This window comes from Sminthopsis crassicaudata, chromosome 1, assembly GCF_048593235.1.
Source record: "Sminthopsis crassicaudata isolate SCR6 chromosome 1, ASM4859323v1, whole genome shotgun sequence".
NCBI lineage: Eukaryota > Metazoa > Chordata > Mammalia > Dasyuromorphia > Dasyuridae > Sminthopsis > Sminthopsis crassicaudata.
The window spans coordinates 577982054-578000575 of record NC_133617.1 but is presented as its reverse complement, the minus strand read 5'-3'; the positions used below and the strand labels follow the sequence as shown (position 1 = coordinate 578000575).

The following is an 18522-nucleotide window of genomic DNA, read 5'->3' as shown; positions in this document are numbered from 1 at the left end:
GAGGCTTTCATCCCTGTATCCCTATACTCCAATTGGTGAGTTCCTGCTGTCCACAATCTACAAAGGAGAAAGTGCTTATGCTCATTTATCTCTTAGCTCTGCTCCTTCCTCTGCATTTTCATATCCTCTCCTCCACCACACCTCTTCACCTCTATCCCAAAAGGGGCAAAAATGATCCTCGTGGTCTCACATGTCTATATATCATTTCCCAAAATCAAGATCATAAACAAAACAAGCTAAAGATCCCCCAAACAGACTATAATTGCAGCCTTATCGGTATCTCTAAAACATGCTATAAAATATGAAGATACCAGTGAACAGAACACTGGATTTGAAATCAGCGAGAGTGCTTGGTACCTTTGTAATCATGAGCAAGTTCCTTAACCTCCCTGAGGTTCAAGTTCCCTCATTTTTAAAATGAGAGGAGTTAAGAGGACCTCTAAGGTCCCTTCCAACTCTAAAGCTATGGTCATATAATTCATGAAAGCAATTGAAAGAATAAAATTTTATGTAAAAAAGATGAGATTAAATAGGAGAAGTAAAGCAGCAACATAAAAATTCACATGTAGAAAACCATAAATCTGAAAAGAGCACTGTAAAGAACATCTGAGTTCAAAGAAGGAAACAAAGTCATTTTGTAGTGAAAATATATGTCAAATTGTAGAGCAACTTGAAGAAATGAATAAAGAAGTTAAATACAGTAAGTATAAAATCCTACACAGGTTAAAAAAAAACAACTATATAAATTTAGGATGAGGCAAGACTTAACCAAAATACATTTAATGGGAAAAAGAAATAGAGGTTCTGTGGAACACAAATGTACTATGAGTTAATCATATCTGTAACTCTATATTAGTAAAAAAAAAAAAAAAAAAAATCTAATGCCCTCTTAAACTATATTAAGAGAAAGAGAAAAGTTGTTCAAAGTAAAAAGAGAGAGAGAGAGAGAGAGAGAGAAAGAGAGAGAGAGAGAGAGAGAGAGAGAGAGAGAGAGAGAGAGAGAGAGAGAGAGAGAGAGACTCTATCTAAATAAATGGCATCTCCAATAATTTGTTCTATATGCCCTATTTTTGAAGGGACAACATGGCACAATAGAAAGAACATATGTAAAATGGGCATAGTATGTCTTATCTTCTCAATGGGTTTTTTTTTTTAAAGAATACTTAATTTTAATAAAACTAAAAGTAAGTTTTGTTTTAATTGATTATGCCAGAACAATTTAAGTCTATTTAGGGATACTCAACGATAATTCCAAATTTTTTGTATATACCCATAACAACATATTTTTTAAATTTTGTTTGGGGTACAGATTGTCTAATAAAAGGAAATATCAAGTGTCTGGTTCATTTCAAATCTATTATTTGATTTTTAAATAAATTTTCTACTTAAACTGTACAATCTCCCAAAATGAACCTTTGGACATATATAGCTCTCTTACTGAATAAAATAAAGATTTCTGGCTTGTATAAAAACACATGAGCAGCTTACAATCATATAAGAAAAAAGGTTTTTCCTGTAGCAACAGAAACAGCAATAACAGTTTGCCACAACTTGCTGAAGGATCCTATGCCAGACACCCAATATTGGTGCTATAAGGTAAAAGAAGCAAATACCCCTGCCCTGTGTTCTCCCAGTGATAATCTGCATCATTCCAATTATTCACTTAAAACAGGGTAAATCTTTTCTGTGTTATGGATCACCCTGACAGTTTGCAAAAGCTTATGGATCATTCTCAGCACTATTCTGAAAATATTCCCTCTCTATTTGCCTTAGTCAAGAAAGAACTGCTATGTGTAAGTTTATAAAGAAGGAATTCTTAGGATGGAGTCTCCCTAAAAGGCATGTTTTGTTCTGTGGTTTAGTATCTGTTTACAGAGGAGATGGCAGAATTCAGTATCACTGAAAAGTAATAAAGGAGGAACGGTTACTAGTGTTTCCAAACTCTGCAAAAGATTCAGGTAGTGCCCTGGATACAGACTGAGAAGTTGTGGAAAGATCCATTTGTATTAGTCCTCTCTTTGGCCAAGAATACTCAATTTCTCATGCTTGTTTCCTATTCAGAATTTCCCTGTTTTCTTAGATCCTTTCTAACTTACTATAATGCAAAATTTTTGTGCTTATTTGCTTTTAGAAAGCATACTTCTCAGCAGACTGTGTTTTTAATCATACTAATTTTTCATTTGTATACCTACTTTTTTCCCTCTTTCAATGAGAGCTCATAGAGACCTTGCCTAGTTGCATGGCTATCCATATACTGACACAAATGAGATATTTTACACAAAGACACATAAAATCATGCAAAAATATAAACAAATTACATTAACTTACCCAAGTTGAGTATAATTGCTTGCTGATTTTGCTAGTTTTGTCATGGACCGTGAATATGCCTCTTCTATCGTAGCCCTGTTTAAAAAAAAACAAAGTTTCCATAACAATACCTATAGTTTAGTACCCCCAAAAAACTATCAGAAACTATTAGAAGTCCTACATTAATACCAGATACACTTCAAATTATTTTATTTTAAAAAGGGTATATTTTTTATCATGATTTTATTTTCCATTTATATTTTTACAAACAGATCAGAGCATAAGGAGCTAATTAACATTTATATCTATTGTAAAGAAATACATAGAATCTATAATTAACGACAATATAGTTACCTCTTCCCTCTTGTATTTAATACTCAGTGATTACAAAAGGAAACCAATGAGTGATGCTTATATTCTCTACTACTGAATCACCATGCTAATTCTCTTGCTATAACACTTAATTCTGCAACATGCTTTACATACTTTTACTAGTACTCATTAGTATTCTGAGATAGGGCATTGTTACACTCATTTTACAGATCAGGAAACTGCGGCCCAGTGACCTGCTCTAAGTTAAATAATGAATCATCAGTTCCTGAATTCCAATTACTTTAAAATTATATCTACTAGCTTCACAAACCAAAATTGTGGTTTATAAATTTATTATTCAATTTAAGCTTCTGGGTTGCTGCAGGATAAAAAGGGAGCATCAAGGAATGATACAAGGGAAAATAATCCTTTCTACCAAATCGAAGGTCACAGCATACAAATTTCTGAAAACGAGCACCATTTGCCCCCAACAACACTTAGGAACAAGGACTGAATGTAACATGGCTCTACATGCTTTTATCCCTTTCAAAGCTTATATTTTTAAACCACAACAAAGTAGGCATCACCATTTAAAGCTATAGTAATATGACAAAATATTGTAGTCATAACAGAAAATCTAAAAGTAGAAAGACTCAAGGATTGAAAAAAATAAAAAGAAAGGAAATTTCTATTATCTATGTCTTCAAAGAATTGATGCAACTAAAATTAGTGTGTAATTTTCTAAAGACATCTTGACTCCAACTTCCTTCTAGTTATCTTTTATTGCCTTGGTTTCTGTGGCACCATACCATCCCAATGACTCCTATAAATCTTTTTCTCAATCTCCCTCTACCTCATTCCAAATTACAGAGACTTTCTAAAAACATCAACTTCTAGACCCCATTTTCTTTTTCTTTATATATTTTCGCCTTAGAAAGAACATCCATCCATTATTCTATCTTCTGTTATTATCTTAGAAAATAATAGCAAATTGAAGAACTGAAAAGGTAGTGGTAACTTTGAGGGAAACAGAGAAGTTTAGAAGATGAAAAAATTTAGGAGGAAAAGCAATGATTTCAGTTTCATTCACATTGAGTTTAAGGTATCTTTGGAACACAGAGTTTGAAATGTCCAACAGGCAACTGATGATGCAGAACTGAAGCTCAGAGGAGAGACTAGGCTGTAATCATCTTCAAAGATGCCAGTTAAACCCATGGGATTTAACATAGCTCCAAAAGAAAGAGGGAATCTTAGAAGAATGGAAGAAGACTCAGGAAAGAACTTTGGAGAAGACCCACAGTTTAGGGAGCATGAGAAAGATGATGAGCCAGCAAAAGAGATTAAAAGAGTTTGTGAACCAGGAGAGAACAGGGAAGAAAGACTATCTAGGAGAACTGGTCAATAGTATTAAATGGGTTTAGAAGGTTTAGGACTGAAAAAAGGCCATCAACTTTAGCAATAAATAGATCACTATTCAATTCTATAGGATAAATGATGTATCATGTTACCCATCCTTAACTGAGAGGTAATGGAAAATATATCATATACATTTTTGGAACTGGCCAATACAGGAATGCTTTATTTATCTATTCATATTCAAAGAGAAGATACAGAGGAAAAGGGAAGAGAAAACAAATGCTTGTTAACTGAAAATAAGTAATATGAAATAAAAGTCCCATAAATAAAATGAAGCAGGGCACATTTTCTTTTTCTTTTTTTTTAAATTATTATATCTTTTTATTTACAAGATATATGCATAGATAATTTTTCAGCATTGACAATTACAAAACTTTTTGTTCCAACTTTTCCCCTCCTTCTTCCCCCCCCCCCAGATGGCAGGTTGACCAACACATGTTAAATATGCTAAAGTATAAATTAAATATAATATATGTATAAATGTCCAAGCAGTTATTTTGCTGTACAAAAAGAATCGCACTTTGGATATCTTCAACATAAAGAAGATCCAACTCACTTCCAGTTGATCAATGATGGACAGAAACAACTACACCCAGAGAAGGAACACTGGGAAGTGGGAATGTAAATTATTAGCACTACTGTCTATCTACCCAGGTTACTTATACCTTCGGAATCCAATTTAATGTGCAACAAGAAAATTGGATTTACACACATATATTGTATCTAGGTTATACTGTAACACATGTAAAATGTATGGGATTGCCTGTCATCTAGGGGAGGGATTACAGGGAAGGAGGGGAAAATTTGGAAAAACGAATACAAGGGATAATGTTATAAAAAAAAAAATTACTCATGCATATATACTGTCAAAAAATTTTATAATTATAAAATTTTTAAAAATAATAATAAAATAAATAGAAGAATTGAAAAAAAAAAAAAAAAAAAAAGAATCGGACTTTGAAACTGTACAATTAGCCTGTGATGGAAATCAAAAAATAGAGGGATTGGGAATTCTATGTAATGGTTCATAGTCATCTCCCGGAGTTCTTTCACTAGGTGTAGCCGGTTCAATTCATTACTGCTCTATTGGAACTGATTTGGTTCATCTCATTGTTGAAGAGGACCATGTCCATCAGAATTGATCACCATATAGTATTGCTGTTGAAGTATATAATGATCTCCTGGTCCTGCTCATTTCACTCAGCATCAGTTCATGTAAGTCTCTCCAGGCTTTTCTGAAATCTTCCTGCTGGTCATTTCTTACAGAACAATAATATTCCAAACATTCATTTACCACAATTTATTTAGCCATTCTCCAATTGATGGGCATCCACTCAGTTTCCACTTTCTGGCCACTACAAAGAAAACTGCCACAAACATTCTTGCACATACAGGTCCCTTTCCCTTATTTAAAATATCTTTGGGATATAAGCCCAGTAGTAACACTGCTGGATCAAAGGGTATGCACAGTTTGATAACTTTTTGAGCATAATTGCAAACTGCTCTCCAGAATGGCTGGATGTATTCATAATTCCACCAACAATGTATCAGTTTCACAGTTTTCCCACATCCCCCCCAAACATTCAGCATTATCTTTCCCTGTCATTCTAGCCAATCTGAGAGGTGTGCAGTGGTATCTCAAAGTTGTTTTAATTTGCATTTCTCTGATTAATAATGACTTGGAGCATCTTTTCATATGGCTAGAAATAGTTTCAATTTCTTTGTCTGAGAATTGTCTGTTCATATCCTTTGATCATTTATCAATTGGAGAATGACTTGATTTCTAGAGTCAATTTTCTATATATTTTGGAAATGAGGCCTTTATCAGAACCTTTGATTGTAAAAAATGTTTTCCCGGTTTATTGCTTCCCTTCTAATCTTGTCTGCATTCATTTTGTTTGTACAAAAACTTTTCAACTTAATATAATCAAATTTTTCTATTTTATGATCAAATAATGTTCTCTAGTTCTTCTTTGGTCATAAATTCTTTCCTCTTCCACAGGTCTGAGAGGTAAACTATCCTATGTTCCTCTAATTTATTTGTAATCTTATTCTTTATGCCTAGGTCAGGAACCCATTTTGACCTTATCTTGGTATAAGGTGTTAAGTGTGGGTCAATGCCTAGTTTCTGCCATACTAATTTCCAGTTTTTCCCGCAATTTTTGTTCTTATCCCAATAGGGAGTTCTTATCCCAAAAGCTGGGGTCTTTGGGTTTGTCAAACACTAGATTATTAACATCATTGGCTGTTTTGTCCTTTGAACCTAACCTATTCCACTGATCAACTAATCTATTTTTTAGCCAATACCAAATGGTTTTGGTAATCTCTGCTTTTTAATATAATTTTAGATCTGGTACAGCTAGGCCACCTTCATTTGATTTTTTTTTCTTTTATTAATTCATAGGGCACATTTTCAAAGAGAAATTATTAGTAAGTTTAGAAAAGGCAATTCTAATTATCTGATAAAGTCAGACACCAAGCTGCAAAGAGTTAAGCAAAGAGAGAGAAAAGAAGTGGAGGCAGCAAGGCCAGACAATTTCACCAAGGAGGCTAGCTAATAAAGGAGGAAAGACACAAGATAACAGCCTTTTAGGAAAGGATAGGGTTCAGTAACTTTTTTTTAAGAATGGGGCACAAGGAAGATAATTATGAAAATATGTATGCCTATATTGAATTTAACATTTAAAAATATTTTCACCATGTTTATATTTACAATTTTAATAAATATCTTTACCATGTTTAACATATATTGGATTACATGCCAACTGGGAGGAGGGGAAAATTGGAACACAAGGTTTTTCAAAGGGTCAGTATTAAAAAACCATCATTGCATATGTTTTAAAATAAAAAACTGCAATTAAAAAATAAATTAATATAATAAGAAAAAAAAAAAAGAAAGAAAAATGGGGCATAGCTCTCTTAGAGACAACAATATTGCTGCTGATAGGGTAAATATTCCCCAAATCTATAGAATTTACTTTAACAAAGTTAGCAAGCATCAGCTTCTTACAAAGTGACATTTACAAGAGTAAAGACTCCTTCTACACTCAGAGAAAAGACTATGACCAATTTTCTATAAAAGTTGAGACCATAAAGAAGACTATACAGAGTCATGTTTGTGGGTCTTGGAGGAAGATGGCCATTAAGAGAAGATGTAGGCATCATGAACTGGGAGAAGATAAGAGAAGAAAGGACCAAGTGATTCAGGCTTTAAGCTTCATCTTTTTTTTTCCCCCCATAATAAAAACAAAATGCTTAAGCTATATAACATTTAAGTTCTTTGGTCTAATGCTGTTTTGTTTTTTGTTTTTTTGGAGGAGGGGAGTCTTGAGTCATACTATATAAAGTTTTCTCTAGCACAGTAAAAGCTAATTAATGCTTGAAGAAGTAGTTGAGTATATAATTTAGTGAGATACTAAATAAGACTGAAATGTGGTTGACACAAATATTTTATTCAATTTTAGTTTAAAATCTTTTCTCATTTAGAAAACCCACATGGAAATCTCAGGGGCCCTTGATTTATAATACTACTGCTAAATCAGTTGCTATCTACCTGTGTGCCTAGGTGAGCTAGTAGCTGGGAGAAAATATATGCAAAATATTAACAAGGAGACATCTTACAGCCTAGTCTTGAGATATAAAACAGCTGTATTGGTATTCATCCAATCAACAGAGAAATTAGCATCTCCAAAGACTTTTTCAAAGTACTCTTTCAAGTTATAGTCTTAAAGAAGTAGCTACTTCTATCTACTATATCTACAATATCTACTTAGGTAAAAAGTAATCCTTCAGTATAATTTGTTTGAGAGGAATAAAGTTCTAAGCTAAAAGAGGAGAGAGGCAATCAGTCAATAAATAAATATTATGTTAAGTGCCTACCAAACGTTAGGCATTATGCTAGGAGTAAGACATAACAAATATAATGACTAAAACAATCCTTTCAAGTGATAAATAAGCGCTTAATAAATATTTGTTGATTGACATTCAATGGCTTATATTAAGGATTCTTAACCTTTTTTTTATATCATGGGAATCTTTAGTAGTCTGGTGAAGTCTACAGATCCTCTCTAGGACTAATGATTTTAAATAATTAAAGAAAATTAAAAATTTCAGGTAAATATAAAGTTGTAATTTTTTTCTTTCTTATTCATATTCAAGGGCCTGTGGGCATCAGATTAAGAACTCATGTATAATATAATCTGAGTTCCTATAATTATTCGGCTAGGTAACATAGTGGAGAAAGATAAAAGCTCTGCACCTGGAGTCAAAAATATTTGACCTTAGACACTTACTGTTTTTGGGACTCTGTGTTAAGCTGTTTAATCTTTGTCTTCCTGTTTCCTCAACTGTAAAATGGAGATAATAATAGAATCTACTTCACAAAGTTGTGAAGATTAAATGATATATTTATAAAGCACAGTGACTGGTACATAGTAGGCTCTTAACAAATGTTTCCTTTCTTTTCCTCCATAATATTTATTTATATGCATTAGCAATAAGGGAAATATAGAAAGATACTTGGTAAGACAGAGCCAATCATATTTCACCTTTGATACTTCTGACATATTATGTGATTGTAAGAATTACTTAAATCTCTCAGTGTTCCAAGAAATTCTAAATTATGAGCTGAAAAGCAGTTGCTGAAATATATTAGTGAAGGGAAATTCTTCACCTGGAATTTTTGCCAATTTTAATGATATCAAAAATCCAGATTATTTTTAATATTTTGAAAACTATTTCAACATTATTTCTTTTGTAATCCTAGGCATTTTATACATTTAAAAGTATTATTCTGAAAAAGGATCTCCAGACTTTTACCAGACTCCCCAAAAGACCCCATGACTCAAAAAAGGTTAAGAACTCCAAACATCATCATCATAATACTTATATAGCACTATGTGTCAGGCACTATGCCAAGCACTTTACAATTATTATCTTATTCCATCTTTACGACAACCTTGAGCCTCAGGAATTAATACAAATGAGAAAAGCTGAGACGAACAGTTAAGTGACTTGCCCAGGATCACATAGCTATTAAGTGTCTGAGGTCACATTTGAACTTGGGGCTTCCTCATTCAAGGCTCAATGCTCTATCTACTGTACCACCTAGTTGTTCATATATAAGAATTATCAACTCTAATCAGATGTTTTGCCACTGTCTAAAATGACTTATCCCTATCCCTTTTCCTGAATTTATGTATATTGTTCTAGGATACCTGGATTGTCTTTCTCTCCATATATTCAAATTCTACTCCTCATTCCTAAAGTAGCTCAAGTCCCATTTTTTCCATTAAGCTTTCCCTAACAAATCTAGTCAACTTATCTTTTCTCCATTCCTCAATATTTGTCTACATCAAATATTTGAGTACCTAATCTATATTTTATGTGAGCTATTTTTAGCTTACCAATTATTTGGATATTATGAGAACTAGACTGAATCAAGAAGCCTTAACTATATTACTTACTAGCTATGTGATCACAGGCAAGGCAATTTCTAAGCTTCAATTTTCTCATCCCTTAAATGCACTATAAAATCACAAAAACCTCAATGTGTTGTCTTGAGTAAATGTAAGTCATTGTTGTTATCATTTTTGTAAGAATCATTATTATTATTTTCCTATTTAAATAAAATTCCTAGAGGGGGTAAATTCTAGAGCAGAGTATCTTTATCTCAAGTATATGATCTTGTTTTTAAAATATTCTGATAAATGTATTTAAATATAATTCGTTTCCTATGTAATCCGATGTACTTTATGAGTTTAAAAACAATATTCCAAGAATAAGCCTATTAGCTTCATTAAACTGTTAAAGAGGTCTTCATGAAACATATAAAGTTAAGAACCTCTCTTCTAGACTTCCTTGAAAATAGGGAAATACATAACAAAGATGAAGATAGAAGAAGTGAACTAAGGAATGGAGTGTCGAAAACCCATCCTCTTTCTTTTCTTTCTCCTTTTTTATCTAATGCAACCTGCCCTCCCCCCCCCCAAGTACACAATGTATGGCCATCCTTCTTCCTCCTAGCCTTCAATCATTTCACTAGACATTTCAGCTAGGTACTAATCTTACTGAAGCATCAATATCTGATTGGTTCTAGCCAGATGAAGATAAGTTTCAGTTGCATGGAAAATTAATTTATGGTGAATAGTTCGTTCTCTAATGATAAATTCTATTTAATGAAAGCAATGCACAACTATTGAGAATGGTGAAGAGTGCAAATAAATAAGACTACTGCTAGGTGTTTCTAATCACAAACTGACTTGCAAACAGTGCTATAAAAGTTAAATTCCATTAATAACCAAAATATATTTATTTGAATAGCTCTGAAATTAGTAGTACTAATCTAAAAGAAGCCCTGTAGTTCTTGTAAATATATCAAGATGGAATTTCTAAAATAATATCTATCAGCTAAACAGTTGGTGATTTAAATAATTTCAGATAATTTAGTACTTTCTTATTATAGAATTATAGCAATTCTTTTTGGCTAAAGGAACAGCATTTCTTCTTTGTAGTCTACCAAAAAATTCTTTCAATATAAAATGTTTACTGTTTCACCTTACTCTCTATCCTATACTATAAAAAATATAAGTTGACACTTTAAAATTATTGTGCAGTTTCAAAGTATGTCTGATTACTTTTACATACCTTTTAAAAATGCCAATGTCACTTAAACAGTTTTCCTCTTAAAAAGTTAAAAATGAAATATTTATATTAAAAATACATACCTTTCTCTTACAAAATCTGCAAGTTCTTTTGTTGATATCTGTCCATGTTTCATATTGTGATACAGTACATCAAAGCCACTATTTCTTTCCCCCTAAAAGTTAGAAAGAGTTTTAGTTAAACAAAAAAAACACATCAACATATCTTTTCAACACTGCAATAAACATTAACACTCAAAGTGATAATTAGTTCATTTGCCTTCCTTTCGTCTACCTATTAACAGCTCTGTTCAAAATGTTTTAAACTGTTTTCATAACATTTCAAGTTACAAACTCATCATTCCAGATAAAATCACTCATTAACTTATAGCTTTTAAAACATCAATCTAGGTTTCACTTAAAAAAGAAAGAAATTTAAGATATTTTAAAAATGTCTTTAAGAGAAGTTGTTCAATATTCGTGAAGTAAATTTTTAATTTTTAAACAATATTACTAAATCTCAGAAAGGTTGATTCTTTTAGCAGATGTTAAAGGGTTCCACTATCTTTAACTCAGGGGGTAATAAAAAATGGTTATCATAATACATGTTAGATTCTAGCCTATGATCTACTTTTATGTTTTGGTGAATTTGAGAAAGGAAAAACATGAGAATAACAGGTTTCAATAAAGGAAAGTAATATCTAATTTGTTTAAAATTGGTCTTGATAAGAAATCTTAGCTTAATCACCAGGAAGGGCAAATAATATTCTCTGGCATATTCTGACATCTTAGTGCTGTATAATCATGAACAAAATTAAAACCCTATGAATGACAAAGTTGATTAAGATTCAAAAAACAAAACACCAGCAAATCAAGATGAAAAGAAATATGATTTTAAATGTGTACTTTAGAGATAAAATATACAAACGACTCATAATAAACTTAATATGCCAGAATTCATTTAAACATCAATGTTTAATTTTTAAATTAGCTTTATTTCTTAATATTAAAGCCCAATATTAGTAGCAAAAAAAAAAAAAGAAAAAAAAAAGAAAAAGAAGGTAAAATCTAAATAGTCCTTAAAAAGCTAACTAAGTATCTTAAGAATTGACAAATTAGACTTGGCAGTTTCCTTCCTTCAACTATTCAGTTACATGACAAATATGGAAATATGTTTAAAAGAAGTTCACATTTAACTTATATCAGATTACTTGCTGTTTTGGGAAAAGAGAAGGCAAGACAGGGAGGGAGAAAAATTTGGAACACAAAATCTTACAAAAATGTATGTTGACGTGCAAAATGTTAGTAGCAGTCCTTTCTGCAGTGGCAAGAAATTGGAAACTGAGTGGATTCCCATCAGCTGGGGAATGGTATACAAATGTAATGAAATATTGTTCTATAAGAAATGATCAGTAGGCTGATTTCAGAAAGGCCTGAAAAGATTTATATGAACTCATGCTGAGTGAAGTGGATAAAACCAATTTACACAGTAACAAAATTACGTCATGTTAAACTGTGATGGATTTTATCTTTTCAACGATGAGATGATTCAAGGCAATTCCAATAGATTTGTGATGGAAAGTGCCATCCATAGCCAGAGAAAATTGTAAAGACTGAATGTGGATGAAAGCATAGTATTTTCACCTTTTTGCTATTTTTTGTTTTTGACTTTCTCATTTTTTCTCTTTTGATGTGATTTTTCTTGTGCAGCATGATAAATGTGAAAATATCTTTAGAAGAATTGCATGATTATCCTATATTGGATTACTTGCTATTTAGAGCTGGGGAAGAGGGAATGAGGGAAAATAATTTGAAGCACAAGGTTTTACAAGGATGAATGTTGAAAATTATCTTTGCATGTATTTTGAAAAATAAAATTGATATAAAAAAGGAAAAAATCAATGTTGAAACTTATTTTTACATGTATTTTGGAAAAATAAATATTACTGAAAATTTAAAAAAATATACAGTTTAGCCATCCAGTTTGGTTTCTCTGTAATAGAAGGGGAAAAAAAAACAAAACCTAATGCTAAAGTATATTTGTTGTAAATGAAAACAATCCTGTAAGCAAATATTATGCAATCTGAAACCAACTTTTTCCACAACTCAAAGAAAACAGGAAACAAATTATAGGAACTTCCAGTTATGCTGAAGGGATCCCTAATAACCTCATTAAATTGTATGGCAAATATGTATTTTGCTACACAAGATACATTTCAGCCCTATAAACATTCTTTAGAATGTTGAGCATTTCTTCCCAAACATTAAAAAAAAAAAAAAGCCTAAGATCTTTTCTGAACAAATATTTCAATTGAAAAAAATATCAATTGAATGTTTGGATTTTTAAATTTCAAGTTAAAAGATAGGAACATATTTTAGCAACTTTGGCCTTCTGAATTATTTTGTTCCATCCAAATAATAGAGAAGCAACCTTCCATAGTAGAAACAGCACTGGTCTCCAAGTCAGGAAAACTTGGGCTCCAATTTAGTCTCTGATCCCTACTAGTTATGTGATCCTGGGCCAGTTACTTAACTTCTAGAGCTCTAGGAAGCTCTTACATCTATAAGGTGGAGAGACAATGTCAACCTGAAGTTCCTCACCAAGAGCCAGCTATTCTAATGGTGTTAGAAGGTTGTCATTACTGTCTCTGATCCAAAGATCATTTTCCCCCAACAGATGAACCTAAAATTACTACTAGAAATTTAGGTCAAGGTTGGTTGTATAAACTTATGACTACAGCAAGCAGTCATGAATCTGGCTCTATTCTGATTCTAATTACTCATATATAGGCCTGTGATACCACATCTATTAAAAATCCAGCTATTCTAAATATTGTCAAATAGATTCCAAAAGCTAAATTTTTTTTAACCAAACCTGTGATATTGTTGGCATAATGAGCTTTAGTGAAGAATTTCCTATATCAATGTCATAAAAGTAATAATGATAATAGTAATAATAATAGCTATTATTTATACAAGGCTTTAAGCACTTTACAAGTATTATTTCATTTGATTTTCACAATAACACTGGAAAATATTATTTCCATCTTATGAATGAACAGTTAAATGACTTGCTCATGTTCACATAATTATTAGGTGTCTGAGTTTGGAACTGAACTCAGGTCTTTTGTAATCCCTTGTTCAAAGCTTCATCCACTGTGCCTCCTGGCTACCTCTAGGTAGGCTCAGATGTACTGCCTCTGTCCTTAGTTCAATGCTTGGCACAAAGTAGGTAGGTACTTAATAATGTGTGTTGTCAGGACTGCAACAAAGTTGCCAATAGTCCTGGGTCCTGAGGTTAAATGAGAGATTAGTCCAGGGTCATATTAGAGCAAAGAAAAGACACAAAGCCAAATTTTCCTAATTTTGAGGCCTGCTCTCAATATCCCACATAAACAGCCATGCTCTGATACTACAAAACTTGAGGCAACTAAAGCTGGTGCATTCTGCTTATAACAGAACCTTTTTGTTCCTCATTCAGAGTCCATTTACTCTGATTTTTTTATATTTGTCTATCACATATCTGGTCTCCAAATCCCAAGGAGATTGGCAGCAACAAATTAGAGGGCAGGAAGAAAAAGCAAATAGCTAGTTTTGTAAGAGTTACAAAGTACATCATAGATATTATCTCTTGATCTTCACATTCCTGTGACATAGGTCTTATTATCTCTATTTTATAGTAAGAAAACTGAGATTAAGTGACTTGCCCAGATCACATAATATTATCTCATGTACAATTCAAACTCCAGTCTTCCTGCCTCCAAGTCTTATGTTCTTATCCACTGTACATTATTGGCTGACATCCAAAAGTGCTCAGGTTGACAATGTCCACACTTTTATGTTTAAAGGCCATAGTTCCACATCTAAGCAATAAGAATGTGAGTAAGATGGCAGAAATGATAAGATAGTTAGTTGAAGTAAGCAGGGGGTAAGAGACTTTGCAACTCAAGACAATCATGAATTCACAGGCCACTTGCTTCCGTTCTCATAAACTCATTGCAGTTCCCAATTCTACATCTTGCATTATTTTCTCCAAAATAAATACTTTTGAGGAGGAAACCAAAGAAAATAGGGTATATGACATTTTTGGCAGTTTTACTTATAACAACAAAAAATAAAACATAATCTATTAAGAACTATGCCTAAGTGTGAAGGGGCAGGTTGATTCTTTGAAAACCTCCATAGCTAATGAATCATAACACTTGAAAGAATTGCAAATCAGCCTTTACTGAGGCAGATGATGCTTGTGAATTGGGAATGAAATAAATTGGAAGCAAGAAGAGAGAGGTTAGAGAATGCAACCACCTCTCAGTCTCCTTGTATCATTATTATCCTTTCACGCAAAGGGATTTATTCTACTGGATAGAATTAGATTCCCAGCAGCCATTAGCAGGTGGCTCCTGTAACAAATGGCGCCTAACATGGGGCACAAGAAACAAAGAAGCAGCAACTCTCAAGAGCTGTTCATGAGTAGGAGCCTCTCAAGAGCGTTCCTTCAGTAACTCATGAGGAAGGAAGAGATCCTGGTAAGACTTTTCAATCGAGGTCATTAAAATGGGCCAACACATCAAAGAGCTGATCCAGGAGACTGATGAAGAACTTATGAAAAATTTCTGCTCTGACTACAATCCAACTTCTCCATTTGTCAGAAAGTTTGCCTCCACGAAAGACTACATGATGTTAGATGATGTCAGTAAATTATATCTCACAAGATTCAACACCTGCTATAGCATCTCACCCTGCAACCATCTAGAGGAATAGGTTGGAAAACACTTTGATAGTGCAGCATTCCTCGACATTCAGACTTAGATAACATCTGCTTCACAATATTGGACAAACTTATTGTTGGGGGAAAAATAATTGTATTCCCATAAAACAAAAAAAAAAAAAAAACCAAAAACAAAAAATGGGGAATTGTTAAAGACCACACCTAAGTGTGAAAGAACAGGTCAGTTCTCCGGAAAGCCCCCACAATATAACACACTTTAAGGAATTGCAAATTAGCCTTTACTGATATAGATGTTGCTTATGAATTGGGAATAAAATAAATTGCAGAGAAGAGGAAAGAGGTCAGAGAATGCAACTGCCTCTCAGTTTCCTTATAACATTACTATCCTCTCACAGGATGGGATCTCTTCTGCTGGACAGAATTAGATCCCCAGCAGCCACTAGCAGGCCCATAACAATAATCTACATGTGCAGCAATTGAGGAAAGTTTGGACAAACTGATAGATTCCATATTCCTCATATTTCTTCATCATAATGATGTAAAGAAATACAAAATGTGAAGAAAGCAAAATTAAAATTATATACTCAATATTGATAATTAAATAAAAAAACATTTTGGGGTCTACCACTACTATTTCTTCAGTGTTTACTATCAAAGTTCTCTACTCACCATTAATTACAAAATTGAGATTAAAAGGGACTTTGACTTCACAGAATTTAATATGTATAAAATAGATAAGATAACACTTATTGAAGACATACAATCGTTCATTAAAGCAATAGCAAATTATAAAATAAGGCTGTTATGGAAGAGTAGATTAGAAAGAGATAATATATGAGTTTTGGTTTAAAGGATGAGTAGGAATTTGACAGAAGACCGGAAGAGAATTATACCTGATATAGGTAATATGAGAATCTGGGGCAGAAGTCTAATATAGCTATGTCATATGACACATGGAAAAGGAGGTAAGGGAAGCTAGAACACTTAATACCTTCAAAAAGCTTACATCTTCTAAGAGGAAAACATCTACTATTCAAATAAGAAAATACAGTATACATATAAAATATATAGTGACTTACAGGGGAAAGGGATAAAGGACATTGCCTTATTGGGAGCTGAAACGGAAATATCTCTTGCAGAAGACTCAAGCTGAGCATTGAAGGGAGTCACGAGTTCCAGAAGCAGAAGTAAAACATGGTATAATGCCTGTGCAAAAAGCAGCAAACAGAATAGAACACAAACATATAGAAACAAGTTGGGCTTGAAAATGGAATAATTTGAAAATGGAATAATTTGAAAACGGACTTGGAAAGACAAGCTAGAGCCAAGTTATGAAAGGATTAAAATACTAGAAGAGTTTGTGTTTTTTCTAAAGGCAATGGGTAGACATTGAAAAATCTTAAGGGAAGTGATATCATTCAACCTATGCATTAGCTGTGTGGAAGACTGGCTAAGAATGCAAGAAGGATTAAAAAAAGAAGTTCATTTGCAATAGTCCCAGACAGAAAATAAGGAAAACTTTACCTAACTCAAACTTGGTTTGAGTAAAAGTAGAAAGAAGGGAACAGATCTGGATAGGGATGGCAATATGGTGACAAAAACCATTTGTCTTATAGAACCTTTAACACAAATAAGGAAGTCAGAGTAAAAGAAAACCCAAAGTTATGACCATAGGGAAATGGATGAATGTTGATACCATAAACATAGTGAGGTCAGTAAGGTTACAAAGAAGAATGAAGGGAAAACATAATGAATTCTTGGGACATAAAAACAGACAGTAGTTATATAGTGTTTAAAAGTTACAAAGAGTTTCATAAACATTTTCTCACTCAAAGCTTACAACAACCCAATGAAATAGACAAATATAATAATGTCTCCATTTTACTGATTAAGAAACTGAGAGTCAGAGACATTAATAATTCCCCCAAACTCCAAAAGCTATTCAATAGTAGGGCTACAATCTGAACACAAGTCTTTTTACTTCAAATCCCAACGTTTCTCTTTCCACTTTATCAGTAAGTTTCAGTTATAATTGTCTTATATGGAGCTAAGGATGTGGATCTTGAGTTCAAAAGTGAGAGGCCTAAATACATGCTTGATATCTGCATAGCTTCAAAACTTTGAGCATGCCTACGTCTACCAGATTCTTGGAACACCTACATTAGATGAGCAAGGATAGGATGCAGGAACAAGTAAACAAATCAGAGGAGTGATTGAAGAGTAAGGAAAACCAGAAAATCCTTGTGTGTATTTAACTTCTAGAGGAAAAAGTACACTTAGAAGGGGATGATTAACATTGTCAAAAACTGCAAAAAAGATCAAGAAGGATAAATACTGAAAAAAAGACCACTGGATTCCTGTTAGGTTGTGTTAGTGACCTGACAAAAGTTTCCTTGCTGATCTTTTTAGAGTTTATTTTACTCTCCCTTCATGAACTCTTAGTCTCAAGAAAATTGTCTGACTAGCTGTTCCTCAACCTCAACACTCCTCCTACCTATTATTACTATGGCTTTGAATATACTAAGAATGGCTTCCTCCATCCTTGCCTCTCAAAATCTTTAGCTTTCCTCAGGGCTCAGGGAGAAATGCTATTGTTTTCATGAAGAAAGCTTTCCTGATGCCTTTAGTTATTAGTCTCTCTTGTCAAATTACTATATATTACTTACCTATACACATATTTTTCTCAACAGTATAATGTAAGGTACTCAAAGGAGGGAACTGTTTTCATTCTTGTCTTTTCATCCCTTGTGTTCTAACAAGGTCCCTTACAAACTTTATAAATGTTGGCTAAATGAATTCCAAAACAACTTTATAAATGTTGGCTGAATAAATTCCCCAACACTTATAGATAAATAGGACATGTTTATATTTGAATATATAATGGACAATGATTCTAGATACATGATAAAGTTCTGGTACAATCTGCTCTTTTGAACCAATACATGAAACAACTCATAACTAAGCTTTTTTTCAAATGAAAATGACTTTCTAGAGCAGAGGTTCTCAAACTAAGGCCCGTAAGCCAGATGGGGTCCGCTGGTTTACAGCAAATGGTCTGAGAAGCGGAGACAGAGTGTGAGTTTTTGTTTTTACTATAGTCCAGCCCTCTAACAGTCT

General features: G+C 32.9%; 1 protein-coding gene across 1 annotated transcript in view; it reads right to left on the bottom strand.

The window, feature by feature from the left end:
- Nucleotides 1-16616, bottom strand: part of FCHO2 (FCH and mu domain containing endocytic adaptor 2) — a 135896-nt gene extending 119280 nt beyond the window's left edge. Inside the window, 3 exon segments of the mRNA XM_074282249.1 lie at nt 2329-2403; nt 10761-10852; nt 16485-16616. Of these exon segments, the coding sequence (XP_074138350.1) occupies nt 2329-2403; nt 10761-10852; nt 16485-16562 (245 nt within the window). The 5' untranslated portion in view covers nt 16563-16616.
- Nucleotides 16617-18522: the final 1906 nt, after the last annotated feature.